General features: G+C 42.0%; 1 protein-coding gene across 1 annotated transcript in view; it reads left to right on the forward strand.

Annotated features, from left to right (window-relative positions):
* MYH15 (myosin heavy chain 15) overlaps positions 1 to 24,831 on the forward strand; it is a 150,872-nt gene extending 126,041 nt beyond the window's left edge. Inside the window, exons 34-41 of the mRNA XM_074404414.1 lie at positions 151 to 343; positions 560 to 763; positions 5,462 to 5,587; positions 7,694 to 7,864; positions 10,851 to 10,955; positions 15,351 to 15,446; positions 16,383 to 16,517; positions 24,753 to 24,831. Of these exons, the coding sequence (XP_074260515.1) occupies positions 151 to 343; positions 560 to 763; positions 5,462 to 5,587; positions 7,694 to 7,864; positions 10,851 to 10,955; positions 15,351 to 15,446; positions 16,383 to 16,517; positions 24,753 to 24,767 (1,045 nt within the window). The 3' untranslated portion in view covers positions 24,768 to 24,831. The remainder of the gene's footprint in view (positions 1 to 150; positions 344 to 559; positions 764 to 5,461; positions 5,588 to 7,693; positions 7,865 to 10,850; positions 10,956 to 15,350; positions 15,447 to 16,382; positions 16,518 to 24,752) is intronic.
* The last annotated feature ends 129 nt before the right edge of the window (positions 24,832 to 24,960 follow it).

Raw genomic sequence — 24,960 nt, forward strand, 5'->3', positions numbered from 1 at the left:
AAAACCCTTAGATTCATTTTTTTTAGTTACTTAGAATTTTTCTTAGATTTTAATTTTTTGTCAGTTTCTTGTACTGTTTTAAACCTAGAAGGTAAATTTGATTAATTTGGGTGTGTCATTTCCCCCACTGCAAATGTTATTTCAAATTAGGAGGAAACAGCAGTGTACCATTGACTACCTGCAGTCTAGTCTGGATTCTGAAGCTAAGAGCAGAGTTGAGGCAACCCGGATCAAGAAGAAGATGGAAGACGACCTCAATGAGATGGAACTCCAGCTTAGCTGTGCCAACCGGCAGGTGTCAGAGGCAACCAAATCCCTGGGCCACCTTCAGATGCAAATCAAGGTATTTTAAAACTGTAAGATGGGGTAGAGAGGGGTGGGAAATGTTTCTGATTGTGTTCAGCAATACAGATGAGGACAACAAATCTAATCTTTCCAGAGAGAAGGAGCATCCTTATGTCCAAATACGTGAAACTATGGTCGGAACATATTGCATAGGTGCATAGTCCATGTTGAACTTAGAGGGATCTGTGCTCCACACCCATGTTTTCTCTCCCAGGACCTTCAAATGCAGCTGGATGACAGCACACAACTGAACGCTGATCTGAAGGAGCAGGTGGCTATGGCTGAGCGGCGCAACTCTCTTCTTCAGTCTGAACTAGAGGAACTAAGGTCCTTGCAAGAGCAGACAGAGCGTGGCTGCAGGCTGTCAGAACAAGAGCTCCTGGGCGCGACAGAAAGAATCAGTCTTTTCTACACCCAGGTGGGGCCCATGTATTCTCCCTATTACCCGGGCCAGTTGGTTTTCTCAGTCAATCCTTACGCGTACTCTGAAACTCCTAGAGAAAGATAACCATTTTATTCTAGGAGAGTTGTGTCTCCAGGCCATGGTCCCCACGCTTGGGGCAGCCTTGGACCATGCACGGCTGCCTTGTTAAGTCTTGGATGTGCCTGTGAAGCACAAGGACAGCCTGTGCAGCAGAGCCGCGGTCATACCCTTCATTCGTTCTCAAGCATATCGGTTCCCTCAGGCTGCCATAACAAAGTACCACAAACAGGGTGGCATAAAACAACAGAAGTTTATTTTCCACACTCCTGGAGGTTGGAAGCCTGCAGTCAAAGTGTCAGCAGGGCCATGCTCCCACTGAAAGCTGTAGGGAAATCCTCCCTTGCCCCTTCCTAGCTTCTGGTGGTTTCCTGGCTATCTGTGGCATTCCTTGGCTTCTGGATGCATCATTCCACTCCTTCACCTTCACGTGGTGTTCTCCCTGTGTCTTCACAGCATCTTCCCTCTGTGAGGGTCTGTCACTGTCCAAATCACCACTTTTTATAGGGATACCAGTCATTTGACTAAGGTCCGCCCTAATAGCCTCATTTTAACTCATGTACCCCCCGCCTCCTTTTTCCCCAGCTTCCTTTTAAACAAAGTAAGACCCTATTTCCAAATAAGGTCACATTCTGAGAAATTGGGGGTTAGGACTTCAACATACCTTTTTGTGTGTGAGAGACAAAATTCAACCCATAATGATAAGCCTTGGGCCAGAAGAGTGGATTTTCAGGGCGTCCATCACCAGGATGCTGGATGTCCCTAATGTTCCAGAACTAGTCAGTCCTGCTCCTGGTTCTCCTGTTCCCTTTAAGCCACATGCTTCCCCAGCATCTCAGGATAAAAAGAATCCTGTTGCCTTAGAGCCAGGAGAGCTCTAACAATTCTGAATGGCAGCTGACATATGACAAGCTGTTCAGACTCTGGCTTCTAATGGAAGGTTATGTAAGTGACATGAAGCAAGAATCCTTAGATCCTTCTTCTCCTAGAATCGTAAGAAGCCATAGTTACTAGGACAGGCATCTATAGTAAGTGGGTTGTGTGGGAAGTGTTTGTAGGCTCCTCCCCCATAACCTGGGAAGGTATGCATGGTATAGATACAGAATGTCTCTACTGTCTTTAAAAAGTGAAGATCAAAGTAAACAATTGTAGCATGCTTTTTTTTTTTCAGTTTCAGATTGGATTTAAAAATATATATGTTATTGTGTTTTAGGTTTAGGGGTACATGGGAAGAACATGCAAGATTGTTGCATACGTACATACATGGCAATGTGGTTTGCTGCCTTCCTACCCATCACCTGGTACACTTTTAAGAGTATAATGATCGAGCAAACACACACCTTCGGAAAGCCCTCCCTGACAATCCAAGAATTAGGTAGATGCACAGTATGTTTCATCTGAGTCATGAAGGACATGTAAGAAGCTAGCCAGGTAGAGAGAAAAGTCACAGGCAGAGGCATGGGGGTGGGGAGAAGCAATTTGGGATTCTACGGGAAATTCAAATGCTGGAAGATAGGGTGGGTAGCCAGAAGGAGCAGACCTCATGCTGAGACAGGTAGGGCCAGGCCACCAGGGACCCTGAGCCTGCGACTGATGGAGTTTGAATTTTATCCTGCAGCCCATGGAGATCTGCTGGAGAATTTTGAGTAGCTAAGAGTGAAGTTATCTGATTTGCATTTTAGGAAGTTTTACTCTGTTGATTATTGTGAAGGATGGATTAAAGCACCTAGTGGCAGAACTGCTACACTCTGGGGCATTTAGAAACATCTGTGGGATCATTTTGGTTGCCACAATGACTGAGAAGTACCACTGGTTATTTAGTGAGCAGGGTCCAGAGATACCAAAACCCCTTCAAGGTGAAGGATAATCCCAAGGAACTGCCCCTTCAGGAATGCCAATTGTCTTCCCACTGAAAAATACTGGATAAAACAATGTATAAACCAGAAATGGGCCTGTTGAAAGATGTTGTAATTAGTTTGTGCCTAGCAGTTTGACTTCTGTGTCCCTGCATATGACACAGTCCCATCTGGATACCATGTAGTATAGAACAGATAGTCTGCAGGTTACATGTAATTCCCAACAGGCTAACTTAAACATTGTTTTTCTCCTTCAAGAAAGTTTATCTAAATACAATGAGATGGATTCTTACAAAATGGATTATGTACTTTTTAAAAAAGTAACTCATCCACTGTCTAGAGTAGGGCTCCCCAACCCCGGGGCCACAGACCAGTACAGGTGTGGGGCCTGTTAAGGACTGGGCTCCACAGCAGGAGGTGAGCTGTGGGGGAGTGAGCTCTGCCTCCTGTCAGATCAGCAGAAGCACTAGATTCTCATAGGCGCGTAAACGCTACTGTGAACTGCTCCCGTGAGAGATCTAGGTTGCATGCTCCTTATGAGGATCTGATGCCTGATGATCTGAGGTGGAACCGTTTCATCCCGAATCCATCCCCTACCCGATCCCCCTACCTGGTCTGTGGAAAAATTTTCTTCCATGAAACCAAAAGACTTGGGGATCGCTGGTCTATAGTACTTAATTGCTACTGGTAACAAATTATTTGCCATGCATATCGTATATGGTAATGCGCCACTGGGATCCAATATGATTCTAAGTCCCTAGCTTAGAGAGAGATGAGGATCAGCGAAAGAAAAATCAGGCTCAGAGAGGAGAGGATTTGGGGAAGAAGAAAATAAGGCAGTAGAGACCTGGTGGCTAGGGCAGAGCTTCTGAAACTTGATGTGTACATATAAGAATCCCTAAAATAAAAATGTAAATTCTCAGATCTCACCCTGGATCCACTAAATCTGAAGCTCTGCAATGGGACCTAGAAAGTGAACAAGTTCTCAGGTGCTACTGCTCATACAAAGACTACCCTTTGCCCAGCACTGGTCTAGGTGATATTATGTTATTCATGAGGATCTCTCCCCAACCTAAACCATGCTGGGTCACCTCCCTGCTACTAGAACATTATCAAGCAAAACACATTGAACATTTTAGGGAGCTTTCTTAGCTACCTCCTGCATTTCCAGACCTCTAGCCTAGAACCAACACATGAGGCTAAGCTTATCTTTGATTACAAGTGCATTTTTCAGACCTGAGCAGTACCAATCTAGATTCCCTTTCGGCAAAACACCCCCTAACTCCCTTTTTCCAAAATAAATAAATAAATAAATAAATAATAGATCAAATAAATAAATTAGAGAATAATTCAGTTTGCAGAGATTTAAACCCTTGTCTCTTTAGCAAATTTTAAATGATTCTATGTGCAAACAAATTAGTATTTGTACTTGTGTCTTCCTCTGCAAAGAATAGTTTCTATGTAGTCTACGTTGTAAGCATCCAAAAAAACACTCCAAGAAAATACAACTTATTTTCACCCCATCTCTCAGGCCATGGCAATGGAAACCGTGGAGATATACAGGGCCTGGCTCTCCATAAGGACAAAGGATGGTGGTCTCGATAAAAATGCGTCATGCCGTAGAGAAAGTGGGGTAGATAGGACCAGTGATGCTGGAATATCAATTTATTTTATTTTTGTATTTTTCTTATTTTTTTGAGACAGAGTCTCATGTTGTCACTCAGGTTGGAGTGCAATGGTGCAATCTCGGCTCAAGCAATCCTCCCACCTCGGCCTCCTGAGTAACTGGGACCACAGGTGTGCAGCACCACACCTGGCTATTTTTGGCAAAAGTTTTGGTAGGGATGGGACTTTGCCATGTGTTGCCCAGGCTGGTCTCAAACTCCTGAGCCCAGGATATTTACCAGCTTTATCCTCCTAAAGTGTTGGGATTACAGGCATGAGCCACCATACCTGGCTTGGAATACCCTTCTGTTTCCAAGTTTTCATCCTGCTACAGAGAAAGGCACTAGCTGGAGGCAAGTGAATGTGAAATGGATAAAGTGAAGGGAGAAATAAAAAATAGAAAGTCTATGTTTTTTACATACACTGTGAGTTTTCACACCCTCGGAAAAGCTGGGCTTCAAACACAGACTGAATAGCAGCAAAAGGATATTTGGCCTCTAGTGTCACAACTCAGGAAGGAAAGAATTAGGGCAGCACCAACAGTAGAACACTGAATCCTCCATCATAATGAGGGTTCCTAAGGGCTGGAGGAAGGGGCTGCTTCTGAGCCACCTTCCTCACCTCTTCTCTGTAAAGTAAGATAGGAAGGGAAGTAGGTAAAGAGGAGGCATTTTTGTTTGTTTGTTTCTGGAGCAGCATGCTGAGAGTTATTGTTTTCATTCCCAGCCTCTCCTCCTCAGATATCTGCAGTTTACCCCAACTTCTGCTCTAGAACACTTGTTTCTACCACATCCAAATGGCAGAGAAACATTTCCTCAACCCACTGAAAACCAGACACATGTTTTGAGTTTGTAGGTTATCTAGATACCATTCCTCCCTTCAGATTCAGGCTGCCACCTCTTTAATCCTGAACCTCTAATAGATGAAATCCCTTCCATTCAACTTTGATGGCAGAAGCCTTTAGGGGTTGGAAGCATTGCATAAGTGGGTATGGCTGACTATAATACAGTTTGCTTCTGGTCAGAGCTGACTCCCATTGCATGTTCTGAACAGACCAGCTTGCATTTGCATTGCTGATTTTTACTTGCCTAATAGGAATACTGTTTTTCTTTAGAACACGAGCCTCCTCAGCCAGAAGAAGAAACTGGAGGCTGATGTTGCCCGGATGCAGAAAGAAGCCGAACAGATGGTGCAGGAGTGTCAAAATGCAGAAGAGAAGGCCAAGAAAGCAGCCATTGAGGTGGGTCCATTGACTGCCTATGCAATCCTGTCTCCCAGAGTTCACTGGCACAGTGGCCAAGGGGTGGGTGCACGTCTACAGCCAAAAGGTATTCCATCGATTCCACATACAGCCGAGAGGAGGTAAGCTGACCTCTCTGCCTCTCTCTTCTCATTTTGAAAAATTAAGCCAATTAGCTCCTCCCCACCAATGTACTATGGTGATGAAAAGGAGCAGCTGAATTGCTATAAGCAAAACCATATAAAAGCAGGAGTTGTCTTTTATTTCGGCTAAGCCACTTTTCATTTGTGAATCAATATATCTAGTGTCTAGAAACAATTCTTTATGTGTTTTCTTACAAATAGCTATTTTTCCTAGTGTCTATAACAGTTTTATGATGATGATTTGGAAAGAATGCTTAATTCACTTATTTTTTTTTACAACCTGTACTACTGCTTGAAGAGCAAAATCAGGTGAGTGAAAAAGGGTTTCAGGGCTGCTGTACTTTCTTTATTTTCCATTTGTTGATGGCAGTGATTTTCCTAAATGACACTGAGCTCAGAGTTGGCTGCCAGTCTTGGTGCACCTTTGTGGGGACTGAAAAAAGGCCACCCTCTGGGCACCCCCTGTGGGCAGATGCAGCACTTCTCTCAAAGGGCATGGTTAGCAGAAGGTACCACTGGGCAAAATATATTCATGGAGAGGGAGGTTTGTGTGTGGCAGATACAGCTTTGAAGGTCCCAGAGCTTGAAGGGTGGGGCTCAGGTTTTGTTTCTGTCTCTGCGCACCCCTTCTCCATCAAGGGTTTTTGTTCAGCCCATCAAATGCACAACCACAAGCAACAGCCCTGATCCTGCCACATGAAGGGAAGCAGATCCCATGCTAAACTGGGAGACAGGACATTTGCTTCTATTTTACATTAGTCATTTTAACATTCAAAGGAGGTGAAGAGCTTTGTGTCTACATTTGCTCAAGTTATTCAGCACTTGGGGAACTAGACAAACCATTGCACCAAATCCCAGCCACCTAATCATTGGAGAATCTGGCTCCCTCTAAGAAAGGCAATCATACCTGTCACTCAGCCATTTTGTATCAAGACAGATATTCTGATCTCTGATGAAAATGAGGTATATAAATGCTTGAAGATGTTTGATGGCCAAGGGAGAAAACAATATGTGTAACATTTATGAAAATCCACATAGGTAGAAAGGAATAAAAAGAGCTTCTGCTCCTGTTTGATAAATTTATGCAATCCTACATTGTGAAGACGCTGTCTGCTTAATCTTGCCTGGATAACATTTTCTTGACAGTGCTGAAAAGTGAACTCATCTCTTACCCCTACCCTCCAAACCTCCCACAGTTTAGCTCTAAGACCCAACCCCACATCACAGAATGTAATGCTTTCTTTGCCCTCACCATCTGCATAGACGTCTCACACTTAAATTCTGCAGATGGTTGGTAACCTGATAGACAGAAAAGCTTTGGCTGTGAGAGCCATGTTCTTACATTAAATGCACCTAGAGATTCTCAAAACACTTCTAATGATTGTATTGAGACACCAAGCCCTTGTACACATAGCCAAAGCCAAGAGCAGGCTTCACAATTAACCTTTTTCATGCCAGATTATTGGCAGTGAGAGCGTCTGTTACTGCCAAATTCCTGGAGCCAAACTTGTTTGTGTAGTGAATCACAGAATTACAGAAGTGAGATGTGAAAGATTTTTGTAGGCACTTTCTCCATACCTTTTCTGGTGCATTAACATGACACCAGTACTTTATTAAATAATAAATCGTCCCAGTGCTTCATTTCAATTAAAAGCCATTGTTTCAGTTGGTCATCTTTCTTTTATTACAGCTGTTGTGTGATAATGTTCATATGGTTCTTCATCTTTGGTCTGTTTCTACCACTCCTTACCCTGTTCTCTCCTGCAGCTACTGCTGTCTCTATTGCCTTATTATTAACAAAGGGGTTGAGGGTGGTAGTGGTTAGGGAGATTATCATGGGAAGAGATCACATATACAGAGGCAAGGTGTGGCAGCCAGTAAGACCAGGAACTGAAGATCATGGGTAAAAATGTTAAGATCAATTGATTGCTGAACTAGCTCAGTCCCTTTTATACCCTCCTAGGCAGGAAACTTGTCAGAAGAACTGAAGAAGAAGCAAGACACCATTGCCTACTTGGAAAGGATGAGAGAAAATATGGAGCAGACAATTACAGACTTACAAAAAAGGCTGGCGGAAGCTGAACAGACGGCCCTGATGGGGAGTAGAAAGCAAATTCAGAAACTAGAATCCAGGGTAAGATTTTGGGTAATCATGAGAGCTTGACAGCCCTCAATTCAAGGGCTCTTTGCCCTGGAATGTGACACCAGATTCACCCCCGCCAACACATACACCCTTTACCACCTTTGCTTTAGCACTTTCAGATGTTTAAGAGTGTTAGATCTCAATATATGCATTTATTCTTTGCTTGACTTCGGGTAAGCACATAGGACTTCCCTTAGACTGGATGAAATCTGCTTTCCCTCTTGCTAAGTGACAATACAGCCCTTCCTGCTCACCTCACCAGGGCCAGGCTCTCACGCCAGGGCTACCTGCTGTTTCCAAACATACCCCTGACAGTCTGGCTTCTCTGCCTTAGCTCCTGTTATTTCTTCGGCAGAGAATGCCCGTTTTCTGACAGCCAGACAAAGGAGAGGGAAAACAACTACATCAATGATCAAGAAAGACTCAGAGAAGATACAGTAGGGCTGACAGAATGGATGTAGTATCTGCCTTCAGGGAGCTTAAAAACAAGTAGTAACTCATCTTGAAAATAAGATTTGCAAAATTATTGAATCAATGTTAATGACTACATACAGGGCATAGGATAAATGCTACAAGAATGGAAAGAATATTCAACTATGATTCGATTGTTCAAAGAGCCTCTGAAAAATAAAGTCTCACCTTTGCACATGTATGTATGGAATACTAACGTCCATTTCAGGTACCTCCATATAGTCATACTGATTAAAAAGTGAGGGCAGTGTAGAAAGCGTATACCCTTTTGTTCAAGAAAGCAGGGGAATATGAAGGTGTACACTTTGCTTATATTTTCAAAATGAAAAGGTAACAGGATAAATTACAAAATGAAAATAGCTATATAAGAGGATAACACAGAGATGACAATTGGACCTTCCTAATGTACCTTGTTGTTTTGATTAGAAAATCATATAAATCATTTGCATATTTTATATTTAAAATGTTTAAGTCAAAAATCTCAGCAGTCCTAAAATTTTAACACCAATGGAGGCAAGTGAAATTAACTTTATATATAAAGTTGGGGGCACTAAACATACACATGTAATAATTATTCTTGGTGACTTTTAAATATAGTGTTTTGTTCTTATACCCCTCAGTGTAAGGACAAAATTACAAAAGAATGGCAAAAAACATGCATTTATAACTTCAAAATAAAAATACCAACATTTAATTGCCATTAGCAGTAAGACTATGGTTTATCCAATGACATATATAAGAACCAAGATTTTAGGTATAAGAGAGAAGGCATATAGGTATAAAATTTAAAAAGTATGCATTATTCCCCTAAAAAATACTTGAAAATGGTTTTTCCAACTCAATTTTAAGATTGCGGGATTTTATTTTAATTGCTGTTTGTTCACTATTAAAAACTAGAACCAGTGATAACTCAGTAGCAACAACCAGCAGTGAGCTCCTTAATATCAGATAATACTAAGAAATTATGGTTAATATATATATTTTTTGAGATGGAGTTTCGCTCTTGTTGTCCAGGCTTGGGTGCAATGGCACGATCTCAGCTCACCACAACGTCTGCCTCCTGGGTTCAAGCAATTCTCCTCCGTCAGCCTTCTGAGTAGCTGGGATTACAGGCATGCACCACCACACCTGGCTAATTTTATATTTTTAGGAGAGATGGGGTTTCTCCATGTGGGTCAGGCTGGTCTCAAACTCCCAACCTCAAGTGATCTGCCTACCTCAGCCTCCAAAGTGCTGGGATTACAGGTGTGAGCCATCGCTCTCAGCCTAATATTCTTAAAGACCCAACCATGGTACCATCATTACCTGTTTGAATGATATCAAATAGTATTTAGAGGTGGAATTACATGATGTGCGGGATTGCTTTAGTAAAGCAGTTTCCCCCCAACATGTTTTAATCACTTTTTAAAATCCCCCAAAATTCTTAACAAGTGTTTAAAAGTAGAGGGGCCTGTATTAGCTCACATCCCGACAGATAGAACTGTGTGTCAAGTTCCTATGTGACAGGTGCCAGAAGATTGCTTTAAATGGGCTTCATCCACAGGGAAGTTGCACACTTGCTCCCATCTCTTCACGTTGCATGTCTCTGAGGAGGTACAGGAGGGAAGAATGGCTCCAGTGGGGAGTAAGAGGTGAGGTCAGGTGTGCTAGGCACATTCGTGCCTCAGGGCACTGGCCTTCCTGTCCTCAGGAAGTCCTCTTGGAGAAGGTGGCATTGGAGTCGGGGAGAAAGCAGGAAAAAAGCCCCCCAGGCATGGGGAGCAGCCAACATCGGCTCCCTACCTGTTCTCCTGCATTATTTCTCTCTATGGCACTTATCCCCATCAAACATAGCCTACATTTTACTTTGTTTTGTCTGTCTGCTTCCCCACATTAGAATCTATGCTAATTCAGGGAAGAGATTTTTGTCTGTTTTGTTCACTGCTGTATTCCTAGCACTGGGGTGTGGTATGTGGTAGGCACCTGCGTTGAATGAATGTTATGTTAAGCTTGTTTGTGTGACTACATAAGGCTGCAGGCAGTTCATCTGTATGATAGCTTTCCCACAAAGCAGGACTGTAGGGCTATGGGTGACATGTCTGTGAGATCAACTTGGCATCTGATTTCTTTAGAGAGTCAGAGCTGAACATAGGGAAAGCAGCTTAAGATTAGGTAGTACGTTGACCAAATCCTCAAGTGGACTACACATTGCTTACTCTCTGTACTTACATATACATTCATACATACACTTTGGGTGTGATTTTGTAATTCAAGAAGCTTCTCCTGCCTATGTGAATGAGCCTTTCACATATTTCAGAGTCTAAACAGTTTTTTTGTGAACCCATAAACGATCTCACTTTTGGCGAGAGTTTTCCCCGAGACATTGCCCTGTTTGAGCACTACCAGAAACAGAGTGTATGCATGTTCCCTTGACTACTTTGCTGTCTTTCAAATGATTGTGCCAACTGGCAAATAGAACGCCAGCCTTGCTGGCAGCGTGTGGTCTGAGGTCGCATTTTGGTTGCAGGTTCATGAACTGGAAGGTGAACTGGAGGGTGAAATCCGTCGCAGTGCAGAGGCCCAGAGGGGAGCCCGCAGACTAGAGCGATGCATCAAAGAGCTGACCTATCAGGTACTCGGGAAACCCTCCCCTGTTTGTCTAGCTGGGCGCTACCCTGCAGAAACGTACTCTTTCAAGCCTGAAATGGCCTTCTGGGACTCCTACCGTTCTCTCTTCATCTTTGTTCTTGCTCAGCAGTAGACACTGACTCACCCTCCCAGAGCTCCTGTGCTATTAGTGGTTTGGATCGGTCTCTTTTCAGAGCTCTCAGGAAATAAAATGTGAGCGGCAAGTTGCAATTAGAAGTGAAAAGCTATTTATACCATCTGTATTTTTTCACACATAGTGTTTGCAGTGCTTTCATAAAGAAGCCTTCCTGTGAGTGGCTGAGTGAGAACAATGTGTAAATGAAGTTAATGGCAGAGGCCTGGGGTGGCTACCCAGCTGGCAGGTTACATGGGATGCTGACTAAATTGGAGTGGGGGGGCATTTCTGCTCCTATTTTCTGGTTGCACAAACACTCAAGGCCACTGAGGACACTGTTGCTGGTGCCACGTGGAAACAAAATACCACAGAGAGACCTCTGAAGTTTTCTCAGTCTAACCTGTTGACTACCATTGGTCTCAAGCAGATCATTGAAAAGAGGGGGGCAGACTTGTTACAAGTAACTAATGCATTTCTAAAGTAAAAATGTCATCTGCATTTTCACTTTCAACCATTGCTTCCCTTTTCTTTCTAATTCAATCAACATAGGTTCTCTGATGGCAGGGACATGTATTGTTCTCCCCTCTAGGGTCTGGCATCTGCCTGTCACACAGTAGTTGCCTGATATCCATTGTTGAACACAGATGCTAAAAGTCACTTTCCAGCCCTCTCACACTGCACATGATCGCTTATTCCAATACAGAGGCAAATTCATTTTAGGCACCCATTTTTACAGCTTTCTTTGACAATACCAATGAAAGATCTGCCAGTCCTGATTCTGGTTCCTGAGGCTGGGTTGTTAAAGATGTCAAAGTCTTCTTCCCTTGCGGCAGAAAGGATAGATAAGAAGGCACAGCACTTCAGAAGCATCAACTTGGGCTAATTAAGATGAAATGAGCTACTTGCACAGCTCTTTTTATTATGAAGTGGCTCCTTTTGTAAGATGAGTTAGTCTGACACTTCTTTAGACCATGCTAGGTATATCAAAGCCAGTGAGGAGTGGGCCCATGGTATGTGTGGCTAAGTAAGTAAACACCTTTGGAACATAAAAGATCGCAATTCTACTCTTCTTTTGAGGAGGGTGGAGAAGCCACCCATGTTGATGGAGTGAAATGCTGCTTTCATGTCTGGCTTTTTCTTCTTTTTTTCCCATTTATTATTAATATTGTTTTACTCTGTAAGGAACTTGATTATAGAACAACAACAAAAAAAGGTTATACATTTTTTTGGTTTTCATTGTCCCATGGAATGTATTCTTGTTCTATTGTGTCTTACTTTTGTTTCTTCATTGTAATAATCGTAGCATTTCTCATGTACGAGTATGAGGTGCATTTATTAATTTCTTCTAAGTGTTTGCACAGTGCTTAGATAGGCCTATTTTCTGCCATCAAATCAGCTAATATCTATTAGGATAAACCCTCTAAGTTTAAAGAGACATTAGAGGACAATCCACATTTCCTGTTACTTGGTTTTGAAATGTTCAAGGTTAATGCTGAGTCAATTTAATCATCAAAATCACCACCAGGACAAGGAGGCAGGGTGTTTGGTGAAAGCCCATTCCTGGGTGCAATTAAAAATGTCATTTTGAAAGGGACACAACTAAGATTTTCTTAGGAAAAGTCCTCTGGGAAGATTCTACTACTGGAAAGGAGTCAAGTGTGACCCCACTCCATGGCAGTTCTGTGGCTGATCCCCATACAGCATTTACCCTCTCCTTTGTATCCCCCTAGCATTTGGAAACCTATTTCTCTCTCTCTAGCCCCTAGAAAAATGTGCTATAAAGAAGAACATAAGATTAAGTACTTGTAATTACTAGAGAAGGTCAAGATAGTTCCTCTGCCCCTCACTCTCCACCCACCTGCTCGGTTCTCCCATCAACTGCCTCCTACATGCAGAAATCTGTGTAGATAATATTTAATCTTTACACATCTAGTCAAGAATATGGTATCATTTTTAGGGACAAGGAAATACAATTTGGTTAACTTGCTGTGTTGAGAGTGTTCCCTTGGAACCAAATGCCAGGATAGAGTTAGATGTACAAGAGATCTATTAGAAGTAACATCTGGGCCGGGCGCGGTAGCTCAAGCCTGTAATCCTAGCACTTTGGGAGGCCGAGGCGGGTGGATCACGAGGTCGAGAGATCGAGACCATCCTGGTCAACATGGTGAAACCCCATCTCTACTAAAAATACAAAACATTAGCTGGGCATGGTGGCGTGTGCCTGTAATCCCAGCTACTCAGGAGGCTGAGGCAGGAGAATTGCTTGAACCCAGGAGGCGGAGGTTGCGGTGAGCTGAGATGGCGCCATTGCACTCCAGCCTGGGTAACAAGAGCGAAACTCCGTCTCAAAAAAAAAAAAAAAAAAAAAAGAAAAGAAAAAAAGAAGTAACATCTATGAAAGATGAAGATGCAAGCAAGCAGGATGGGGCAGAGAGGTAAAAGGCTGGGCTGAGGGAGGAAGAGGAGATGGGAAGAGCCTCAGACTGTAGCGCAGCTCTGGGCAAGTCTCCAGCACAAAGGTTGCCCAGAAAGGCCTCCAATGTTGGGCAGAAATGGCCAGACTCTAGTGACTCCACTATGCCTGGCCATTGCCTAGGGGTTGCCTGGGAAGTGTGTGGCCTCAGTGCTAATGCTGTGGCAGGTCCCAAAGTCACTGCAGTTGGAGGTTATCAGGTAACTGCACTTCTCACAGCTGAATGGCAAGTTATTTTCTTGAAGGGAAATTTAGGAAGTGCATAGCCATGACCTCAGTTACTCAATGCCCCAGAGCTGAGATGGGAACCTAGGTCTAACATCAATGGCTTTGCCTTCCCAAGTGGGAGGAAGGTTAGTAACGTCAGCAACCACTTCTAGCTTTTCTCAGTTTTCTTCTCTGTGGCCTCCTTTACTACCAATTTACTCTCCTCTCAGTAAACTGATTATTGGCAATTAAACCTGTATTGATTTTAGAATTTACTGTAAGCACATAATGCTATAAATCTTTGAATTTTATAAGCCTGACAAGTAGAGGGATAGGCAGATAAAAACAAAGAAGGGGTTTTATTTGAACCAGACTTGTTTCAGTTCCCCAACTAGGTTCTTTCATATATATTCATCCCTGCCTCCCAATGCTTAAAATTAGTAATTATTAATATCTACTTTCATATGGTACTTTAAGGTGGTGGGGGTGCATTCCAGATGATGAGAACAGCTTGGCTAAACCTAAGGAGGACAGAATAAGCAGGAGCTCTGGAGAAGCAGGGGAATGTCATCTGGTTGGAGTGGGTTCGTGGTGCTCAAGGAATGGAAGATAAGTAGGAGGAACATGAAAGCTGCCAAAAAAGTTGATACCTGATGGAATAGGTCAAAGGGAGCCAGAAAAAAAATTTAAGCAGCAGCAGTAGATCTTTCTTGTTTGAATCAGCTTCTCATCCCTGAGCAAATTGAGATATTTTCTTCCTTTGAAAAGTTCAATAGCGCTAACATGGCAATACCCCAGTTAAAGGGGCATGAGGAAAGAGGGAGCAGGCAGAGCCTTATGTATCTGGCTGCATCTATCCTCCTTTTTCCCTGGAATACCAAAGGGTCTGTGGGGCACAGCTGAGAAACAGTATCCCACCAGACTTTCTTTCTCCAGCCCAAGGCCGGATTGTAATTGAGGCAGTAAGAATGGGCACACCAAGCTTCCCACAGTTTGTGGAATCTTCTTTGCTGTCTGCTGATGCATCAGAATTGTTCCATTACGCAAAGCCAAGAGTCAATTAGGAAGTTTAAAGGAATAGTTGTTTTGAATGGGAAGCAACAGTTTTTCAGTTTTGAATGTGTGGCTTTTATAATAATGCAGTTAATTCCTGCTAAATATATAGCTTTTTATTTAGCTATAGCTAAAGCTATAGTTGTTCTCATCATCTGGAATGCACTCCCCCACCACCTTAAAGTACAATATAGCAGTAGATAATTAATTACTCATTTTAAGTATGCAGATATAGCTTCAGGCAGATAGAGCTTGGTTGAGCTGGAAAGACTGAAGACCAAAACAGAGCCCAATGGCTTTAACTCCCATTTCAGCAAAAGTTGGTGGATCAGGACAGATGTCTGTTAGTGCCGACAGTTCTATTTATTAATTTCTTGGAACTTGGGTGAGTTAAACCCATTTTTAAAATCACAACTCTGAGATGCAGTTTAATAAAGTTCCCTAACCCCTTATTTCCTCACATGAGGCTATCCCAATGTAGACAGCTGGATCTTCTGAATCACCTTCCCATACATGCCTATGCATTGCAGGCAGAGGAAGACAAGAAGAATCTGAGCAGGATGCAAATTCAGATGGATACACTTCAGCTGAAAGTACAAAATTACAAGCAGCAAGTCGAGATGGCGGTGAGTGCCTGGGGAAGTTGGAGTGTCATGGATTTCCCAGCGTTGTTTTGATTAAGGGAGATCTGTAGCCCTGAGCTCAGCAAGCAGCTTGTCAGAGAGGGCCAGCTCAGCTTAGAGTCTGCTCATTCTCGTTTTTTTCCTTACGTTATAATTCTCACCCATGGCAATAATGTGTATGGCTTTTCCCTCCAGGAAGCCAGAGCTTTCTCCTTTACCTTTGCAGTTTCACCCAAACAGGTACACTGCAAGAAATAAGCCATATAAAAGCAGGGTGTCTTGTAGGGAAGGCCAGTTTTTGGCAAGGTAGTCCACCCTGGGGCCTCCCCCACCCCAAAACCTTGGGTAAACATAAACATGGTTCACAGTATTTGTTCTTGATCCTGGATATGGTTGTGGACAAAACGCAAAAATTGAAATGTACTTGCCATTCCTGGATTAGTATCCATAACTACAGGGAATTGATAAGTGCCATATATATTGATCTATCCCTAGTATTAACTCTTGAGGTGTTTTAATTATTTCAGTGATTTGACCTAAAACACTACTTGTTCTAGCCCAAGGTCTAATAATTACCTGTTGACCCATATAATTTTAAAGATAAAGGCTCTCTACTCAGAGGTAGAATAGGATGTTAAACTGATGACAAAACAAACAACTGTGGTTATTTCAGCACATTTTCCTTCTGTGAGAGCTCTGCTGTATCCAGCTGATGAAAAGTGCCAACTAGGTTCTGAATTTCCAGGGAACAAAAGTTATAAAAAAATGGATCTTATATCTGCTAGAAAGTCTGAATCCCAATATATCATACCAAAAAAAGATACCTCATTCCATACTGAGAAGTTTAGATTCTCTTCACATTATTCAACTTTCTCATGTCAGAGCAGAAAAAAAAAAGCTGACTAGATAGGCATGGAGATTTCTTTATTATTTTTATAGGAAGCACAAGCCAATCAATACCTATCCAAGTACAAGAAGCAACAACATGAGTTGAATGAAGTGAAGGAAAGGGCAGAGATGGCAGAATCTCAAGTCAATAAACTCAAGATTAAAGCAAGAGAGTTTGGAAAAAAGGTATGGCAGGTGTTCAACTCTATTCTAAGTCTTAAATCATGTTTGTTTAGGGCTGATGTCATTGCATGGATGAGAATTTTCTTTTTCCTGAAAATATTTATGTATAACTTTAGATTCTGGGGTACATGTGCAGATCATGCAGAATTGTCGCATAGGTACATACATGGCAATGTGGTTTGCTGCCTCCATCCCCATGTCACCTGTATCTGGCATTTCTCCCCATGTTATCCCTCCCCAACCTCTCTACCCCACACTGTCCCTCCCCTATTCTCCCCCCAACAGATCCCAGTATGTGATGCTCCCCTCCCTGTGTCCATGTGTTCTCATTGTTCAATACCTGCCTATGAGTGAGAACATGTGGTGTCTGATTTTCTGTTCTTATGTCAGTTTGCTGAGAATGATGGTTTCCAGATTCATCCATGTCTCTATGAAGGAAACAAACTCATCATTTTTTATGGCTGCATAGTATTCCATGGTGTATATGTGCCACATTTTCACTGTCCAGTCTGTCATTGAAGGGCATTTGGGTTGGTTCCAGGTCTTTGCTATTGTAAACAATGCCGCAATGAACATACATGTGCATGTGACTTTAAAATAGAATGATTTACAATCCTTTGGATATATACACAGTAATGGGATTGCTGGGTCAAATGGAATTTCCATTTCTAGATCCTTGAGGAATTGCCACACTTTCTTCCACAATGGTTGAACTAATTTACACTCCCACCAACCATGTGAAAGTGTTCCTATTTCTCCACATCCTCTCCAGCTTCTGTTGTCTCCAGATTTTTTAATGATCACCATTCTAACTGGTGTGCGATGGTATCTCAATGTGTTTAAGATTTGCATTTCTCTCATGACCAGTGATGATGAGCATTTTTTCATATGTTTGTTGGCCTCATATGTCTTCTTTCGAAAAGTATCTGTTCATGTCTTTCACCCACTTTTGAATGGGTTTGTTTGTAAATCTGTTTTAGTTCTGTATATTCTGAATATTAGCCCTTTGTCAGATGGGTAGATTGCAAAATTTTGTTTCCATTCTGTTGGTTGTTGGTTCACTCTAATGATTGTTTCTTTTGCTGTGCAGAAGCTCTGGAATTTAATTAGATACCATTTGTCTATTTTGGCTTTTGTTGCCAGTGCTTTTGGTGTTTTGGTCATGAAGTCCTTGCCTACGCCTATGTCCTGAATGGTTTTGCCTAGGTTTTCTTCTAGGGTTTTTATGGTGTTAGGTCTTACGTTTAAGTCTTTAATCCATCTGGGGTTAATTTTAGTGTAAGGTGTCAGGAAGGGGTCCAGTTTCTGCTTTCTGCACATGGCTAACCAGTTATCCCAACACCATTTATTAAACAGGGAATCCTTTCCCCATCGCTTGTTTTTGTGAGGTTTGTCAAAGATCAGATGGTTGTAGATGTGTGGCATTGATTTCAAGGCCTCTGTTCTGTTCCATTGGTCTGTATCTCTGTTTTGATACCAGTACTAAGCTGTTTTGATTGCTGTAGGCTTGTAGTGTAGTTTGAAGTCAGGTAGCATGATGCCTCCAGCTTTGTTCTTTTTGCTTAGGATTGTCTTGGCTATGTGGGCTCTCTTTTGGTTCCATATGAAGTTTAAGGTGGTTTTTTCCAGTTCTGTGAAGGGGGTCATAGGTAGCTTGTTGGGGATACTGCTGAATCTCTAAATTACTTTTGGCAGTATGGCCATTTTCACAATACTGATTCTTCTTAACCATGAGCATGGAATGTTCTTCCATGTGTTGTGTCCTCTCTTATTTCCTTGAACAGTGGTTCTTAGTTCTCACTGAAGAAATCCTTTGTTAGTTGTGTTTCTAGGTATTTTATTCTTTTTGTAGTAACTGTGAATGGGATTTCTTTTTCCCATTCACAATGGGATTTGGTTTGGTTCTTGCTTTGGTTCTGTTTTAGTCTGTTATTGGTGTATAGGAATGCCTGTGATTTTTGCACATTGATTTTGTATCCTGAGACTTTGCTGAAGTTGCTTATCAGTTTTAGGAGATTTTGGGCTGAGATGATGGGGTCTTCTAAATATACAATCAATCATGTCATCTGCAAAAAAAGACAATTTGACTTCCTCCTCTCCTAATTGAATACCCTTTATTTCCTTTTCTTGCCTGATTGCTCTGGCTAGAACTTCCAATACTATATTGAATAGGAGTGGTAAGAGAGGGCATCCTTGTCTAGTATCAGGTTTCAAACGGAATGCTTCCAGTTTTTGCGCATTTAGTGTGATATTGGCTGTGGGTTTGTTGTAAATAGCTTTTATTACTTTGGGATGCATTCTGTCAATACCTAGTTTATTGAGGGTTTTTAGCATAAAGGGCTGTTGAATTTTGTCAAAGGTCTTCTCTCCATCTATGGAGATGATCATGTGATTTTTGTCTTTGGTTCTGTTTATTTGGTGGATTACGTTTATAGACTTGCGTATGTTGAACCAGCCTTGCATCTCCGGGATGAAGCCTACTTGATCATGGTGGATAAGCTTTTTGATGTGCTGTTACAATCAGCTTGCCAGTATTTTATTGAAGATTTTTGCGTTGATATTCATCATGGATATTGGCCTGAAGTTTTCTTTTCTTGTTGAGTCTCTGCTGGATTTTGGTATCAGGATGATGTTGGTCTCATAAAATGATTTGTGAAGGATTCCCTCTTTTTGGATTGTTTGGAATAGTTTCAGAAGGAGTCGTACCAGCTCCTCTTTGTATGTCTAGTAGAATTTGGCTGTGAAGCCATCTGGACCTGGGCTTTTTTTAGTTGGTAGACTATTAATTGTTGCCTCAATTTCAGCCCTTGTTATTGGTCTATTCAGGGTTTTGACTTCTTTCTGGTTTAGACTTGGAAGGATGCAAGTGTCCAGGAATTTATCCATTTCTTCAGATTTACTGGTTTATGTGCATAGAGTTGTTTGTAGTAATCTCTGATGGTAGTTTGTATTTCAGTGGGATCAGTGGTGATATCCCCTTTATCGTTTTTTATTGCAAGTATTTGATTATTCTCTCTTTTCTTTTTTATTAATCTGGCTAGTGGTCTATTTTGTTGATCCTTTTGAAAAACCAACTCCTGGATTTACTGATTTTTGAAGCGTTTTTTTATGTCTCAGTCTCCTTCATTTCTGCTCTGATCTTAGTTATTTCTTGTCTTCTGCTAGGTTTTGAGTTTTTTTGATCTTGCTCGTCTAGCTCTTTCAATTTTGATGATAGGGTGTTGATTTTAGATCTTTCCTTCTCATGTGGGCATTTATTGCTATAAATTTTTCTCTAGACATTGCTTTCAATGTGTCCCAGAGATTCTGGTATGTTGTGTCTTCGTTCTCGTTGGTTTCAAAGAACATCTTTATTTCTGCCTTCATTTCATTGTTTATCCAGTCAACATTCAAGAGCCAGTTGTTCAGTTTCCATGAAGCTGTGAAGTTCTTAGTTAGTTTCTGAATTCTGAGTTCTAACTTGATTGCACTGTGGTCTGAGAGACTGTTATGATTTCTGTTCTTTTACATTTGATGAGGAGTGATTTACTTCCAATGATGTGGTCAATTTTAGAGTAGGTGTGATGTGGTGCTGAGAAGAATGTATATTCTGTGGATTTGGAGTGGAAAGTTCTGTAAGTGTCTGTTCCAGTTGCTTGTTCTAGGTCTGAGTTCAAGTCCTGGATGTCCTTGTTAATTTTCTGCCTCATTGATCTAATATTGACACTGGAGTGTTAAAGCCTCCCACTATTATTGAGTGGGAGTCCAATTCTCTTTGTAAGTCATTAAGAACTTGCTTTATGTATCTGGGTGCACCTAGATTGGGTGTGTATATATTTAGGATTGTTAGCTCTTTTCATTGCATTGATCCTTTTACCATTATGTAATGTCCTTCTTTGTCTCTTTTGATCTTTGTTGGTTTAAAGTCTATTTTATCAGAGACGAGAATTGCAACTCCTGCTTTTTTTTTGCTCTCCATTTACTTGGTAAATCTTCCCCCAACCCTTTATTTTGAGCCTGTGTGTATCCTTGCATGTAAGATGGGTTTCCTCGATAAAACACACTGATGAGTTTTGGCTTTTTATCCAATTTGGCAGTTTGTGTCTTTTGATTGGGTCATTTAGCCCACTTACATTTAGGGTTAATATTGTTGTGTGTGAATTTGATCTTGCCATTTTGATGCTAGCTGGTTGTTTTGCCTGTTAGTTGGTGCAGTTTCTTCATTATGTCGATGCTCTTTACCATTTGATAGGTTTTTGGAGTGGCTGGTACTGGTTGTTTCTTTCTATGTTTAGTGCTTCTTTCAGGAGCTCTTGTAAAGCATGCCTGGTGGTGATGGAATCGCTGAGTAATTGCTTCTTGGTAAAGAATTTTATTTCTCCTTTACTTATGAAGCTTAGTTTGGCTGGATATGAAATTCTAGGTTCAAAGTTCTTTTCTTTAAGGATGTTGAATACTGGCCCCCACTCTCTTCTGGCTTGTATGGTTTCTGTGGAGAGGTCTGCTGTGAGTCTGATGGGCTTCCCTTTGTGGGTAACCCAACCTTTCTCTCTGGCTGCCCTTAGCATTTTCTCCTTCATCTTGACCCTGGTGAATCTGACGATTATGTGCCTTGGGGTTGCTCTTCTTGAGGAATATCTTTGTGGTGTTCTCTGTATTTCCTGGACTTGAATATTGGCCTGCCTTGTTAGGTTGGGGAAGTTCTCCTGGATAACATCCTGAAGAGTGTTTTCCAGCTTGGATTCATTCTCTCCGTCACATTCAGGTACACCTGTGAAATGCAGGTGTACCTGAATGTGACCAAGAGAATTGCCTTCTCATTTTATTTCATTGAGTTGATCTTCAATCTGTGATATCCTTTCTTCTGCTTGGTCAATTCAGGTATTGAAACTTGCATATGCTTCGCGAAGTTCTCTTGTTGCGTTTTTCAGCACCATCAAGGCATTTATATTCTTCTCTAAGCTGTTTATTCTCATTAGCATTTCTTGAAACCCTTTTTTCAAGTTTCTTAGTTTCTTTGCATTGGGTTAGAACATGTTCTTTTAGTTCAAAGAAGTTTGTTATTACCCACCTTCTGAAGCCTGTTTCTGTCAATTCATCAGACTCATTCTCCGTCCAGCTTTGTTCCCTTCCTGGTGAGGAGCTGTGTTCCCTTGGAGGAGGAGAGGCATTCTGGTTTTTGGTGTTTTCATCCTTTTTGCTCTGCTTCCTTCCCATCTTTGTGGATTTATCTACCTGTGGTCTTTGTAGTTGGTGACTTTCAGATGGGGTCTCTGAGTGGACATCCTTTTTGTTGATGTTGAAGTTATTTCTTTCTGTTTCTTAGTTTTGCTTCTGTCAGGCCCCTCTGCTGTAGGCCTGCTGGTGGTCCACTCCAGAACCTGCTAGCCTGGGGAATCACCCCCGGGGGCTGCAGAACAGTAAGGGTTGCTGTCAGTTTCTCTTCTGTTATTTCATCCTAGAAGGGTACCTGCCAGATGTCAGTCTGAGCTCTCCTTTACAAGGTGTTTCTTTGGATATACAGGGGTCAGGGAGCTGCTAAAGGAGACAGTCTGCCACTTATAGGAGTTCAGGTGCTGAGCTGGGAGCTCCATTGTTCTCTTCAGAGCTTCTGGGCAGGTACATTTAAGTCTGCTGCAGTGGAACTCATAAATGCCTTTTTCCCCAGGTGCTCTGTCCTGGGAAGGTGGGGCTTTATTTATAAGTTCCTGACATGCTGCTGCCTTTTTTCAGAGATGCCTTGCCCAGCAAGCTGGTAGTCTAGCCACAGTCTGCCAGCAGAGGGATTACTGAGTTGCTGTGGGCTCTGCCCAGCTGCTATGTGAACTTCTTGTTAGAACTGCCTCAGTGATGGTGGTCTGCCTCGGTAAAGGCAGACTGCCTTGGTAGTGGCAGACTGCCTCAGTAATGGCTGATGCCCTTCCCCCCGACCAAGCTGGACTGTCCCAGGTCCAGCTGCACTTGCTGTGAAACTCTCAATCCAGAGCATTTCAGATTGCTGGTCTTTGTAGGGGGTGGGACCCACCAAGCCAGATCACCTGGTTCCCTGTTTCAGCCCCCTTTTTTTCCTTTGAATGGGCAGCTCTGTATCCCAGATGTTCTAGGAGCCTGTTGAAACAGCCGCCCGTATTTGTGCCAGTTTTGTGCAGAGACTGGCAGCACCGGCTCAAACAGCCATGCTCGAAACTTATGGCGCTTTTGAACCTGGCATCTCCTGGTCTGTGGGCAGTAAAAACTTGTTTGGAAATGCAGTGATCACTCACCCTCTGCATTCTTCTCACTGGGAACTGCACTCCAGAGCTGTTCCTATTTAGCCATCTTGGATCTCCTTCCCAACTTTAAAAGCTTACTTTCAAAAGATAAGAACAAAGGGTTCCCATAAAACCTTTCCGTGTGTACTAAATTATACTTGTCCAGGTAGATGAAATGCTAAGCACTTGAGTGGCATGCACATTGTATTTATACTTTTCAAATGTTTACATCCATTTTAATGTGCAGGGTCTGACATTTAGGGTCTGGATTCATTTGTGTAGTCAGGAGTCCATGGAACAAAGATGATTTTAAAAAGCAAATGGATCAACTCAAAATTCGGAGTAAACTCTTTCCATAGTAGACACATACATGACTTTGTTCCATATCAACATGGAGTCCATGAGGGAAGATGTTTAAAATTGAGGCACTGAAGGAAAACAAATGCAAGAGTCTTGCTTTGTAGTTCTCTGCTTTATATTCCTGATTCTGCCTGAAAACACAGAAAAAAGGATCTTTCTGTGTCTCCTTGGTCCATGAAACAGCTCTTCTAATCTAATGGTAGAGGCCATTGCCCTGATTTTACTGGTACAGTGATGAAGAATGATGTACTGAATGTTGGGTAGGGTTAGGTAGTTTTGGCTTCCATATCAAAATTTTCTCAGGAATACACAGTTTTTAAATGAGGTCTGGCTTTAGGGGAAAGGAATCAAAGGAGATTGGATAATGTGATACTAGCTAATAGCTTGCCTGAAATCACTGAGCACAGCTTCTGGCATGCATAGGCACCATCATTTCATTTTTTTTTTTAAACGTGGTGCATCACTAGCCCTCTTTCTCTGTTTTTGGGCAGAAGCAGGAATATAAAGCAGAGAACTGCAAAGCAAGACTCTTGCATTTGTTTTCCTTCAGTGTCTCAATCTTAAATATCTTCCCTCTTGGACTCCATATTGAGATGGTGCAAATGTGTCTATTCCAAAAAGAGTTCACTCCAAATTTTGAGTCCATCCATCTGTGCTTTTTAAAATCATCTTTGTTCCATGGACTCCTGATTATTTTATACAAATGAATCCAGGTAGTAACTGAATTACTAGTAAACCTGCTGGGTAAGCTGATAGGGTTGCCAATAATACGCATAAATACTACCTTAAGGGAGGTCAAAAGCATCTCTTTTGAAGGAGAGCCTAAGAGTTGGTTATATTGAATATTTTTAGATCTAAATATAAGAAATATGAATTATTGAGAGACTCTAGAAATTTTTTACTGATGCCTGAATAGCTGCCTGAAGGATAAGTCCTATGCGAGAGGGCCAATTAAGTGGTTTGAACTCTGGCCTCAATTTGAGAAGCGTTATGGCACTGGATGTAGGGTCTCGTATGCAGAGCCCGCCAGCAACCTCATATAAGTTGTTCAGGGAGGTGCTTCCCACGTGCTGCAATTGCATTCAGCTGCAGGAGGTCAAAGGGCCTCCAAAACAGATGCCATCCCTTCGACTTTGTCACAGTTATATTTTCAACAAAGAACACAGTGAGTGAAGCAGAAACTGCTTTTGAGAGGCCAGAGAGGAAAAGGAAAACCTTCCTTGGCAGCACAGTGACTAATTGTTTCCCCTTCACAGAAGAAAGGCCAAAAAATCCCTCAACTGTCATAAGCACAAGGAAAAGGTTTTCTGACAGAATTGTGTGTCAGGGCTGGGGAGCATATTGGTGATGTGGCTGCAGAATCTTTCTTCTCATGGGGTTGGCTAAAAGGGGTGCTGCCTTCACTGGCAAGGCAAGGGAAGGCAGGCAGAAAATTGAGAGTGACTGAGCATACCCTTGGGGTGAATTACCGGTGTCTGCTTTCTATAATGCAGATAATTGCCTCAATTCCCTGCCTCCCTTTGAAGTTAATGAAGAGTTGGCTAAGGCCTGCTTACCTCTGGAAAGGACTCAGCTTGGTTCTGGGCATGTGTTCCACTGGTGAAAATCACAGGAAATTCACAGAACACACTGACATTTTGTTTTTCAGGTTCAAAAAGAATAAGCATCCCCTGCTTTGAAAGGACAACAGCTGAAGAAGTACAAGAAAGATGCTATTTCATGGCCAAAAACTTAGATTGCATTGGAAACATTTTTAAAAACATGTTTAAATTGCTTTTCACACCATATAAACAAGGCAATTAGAAAAATAATTAAAGGGAATATCATTGCTTCCACAGTTAATGGGGATGTTTTTG

This window comes from Saimiri boliviensis, chromosome 8, assembly GCF_048565385.1.
Source record: "Saimiri boliviensis isolate mSaiBol1 chromosome 8, mSaiBol1.pri, whole genome shotgun sequence".
In the NCBI taxonomy this organism is placed as follows: domain Eukaryota; kingdom Metazoa; phylum Chordata; class Mammalia; order Primates; family Cebidae; genus Saimiri; species Saimiri boliviensis.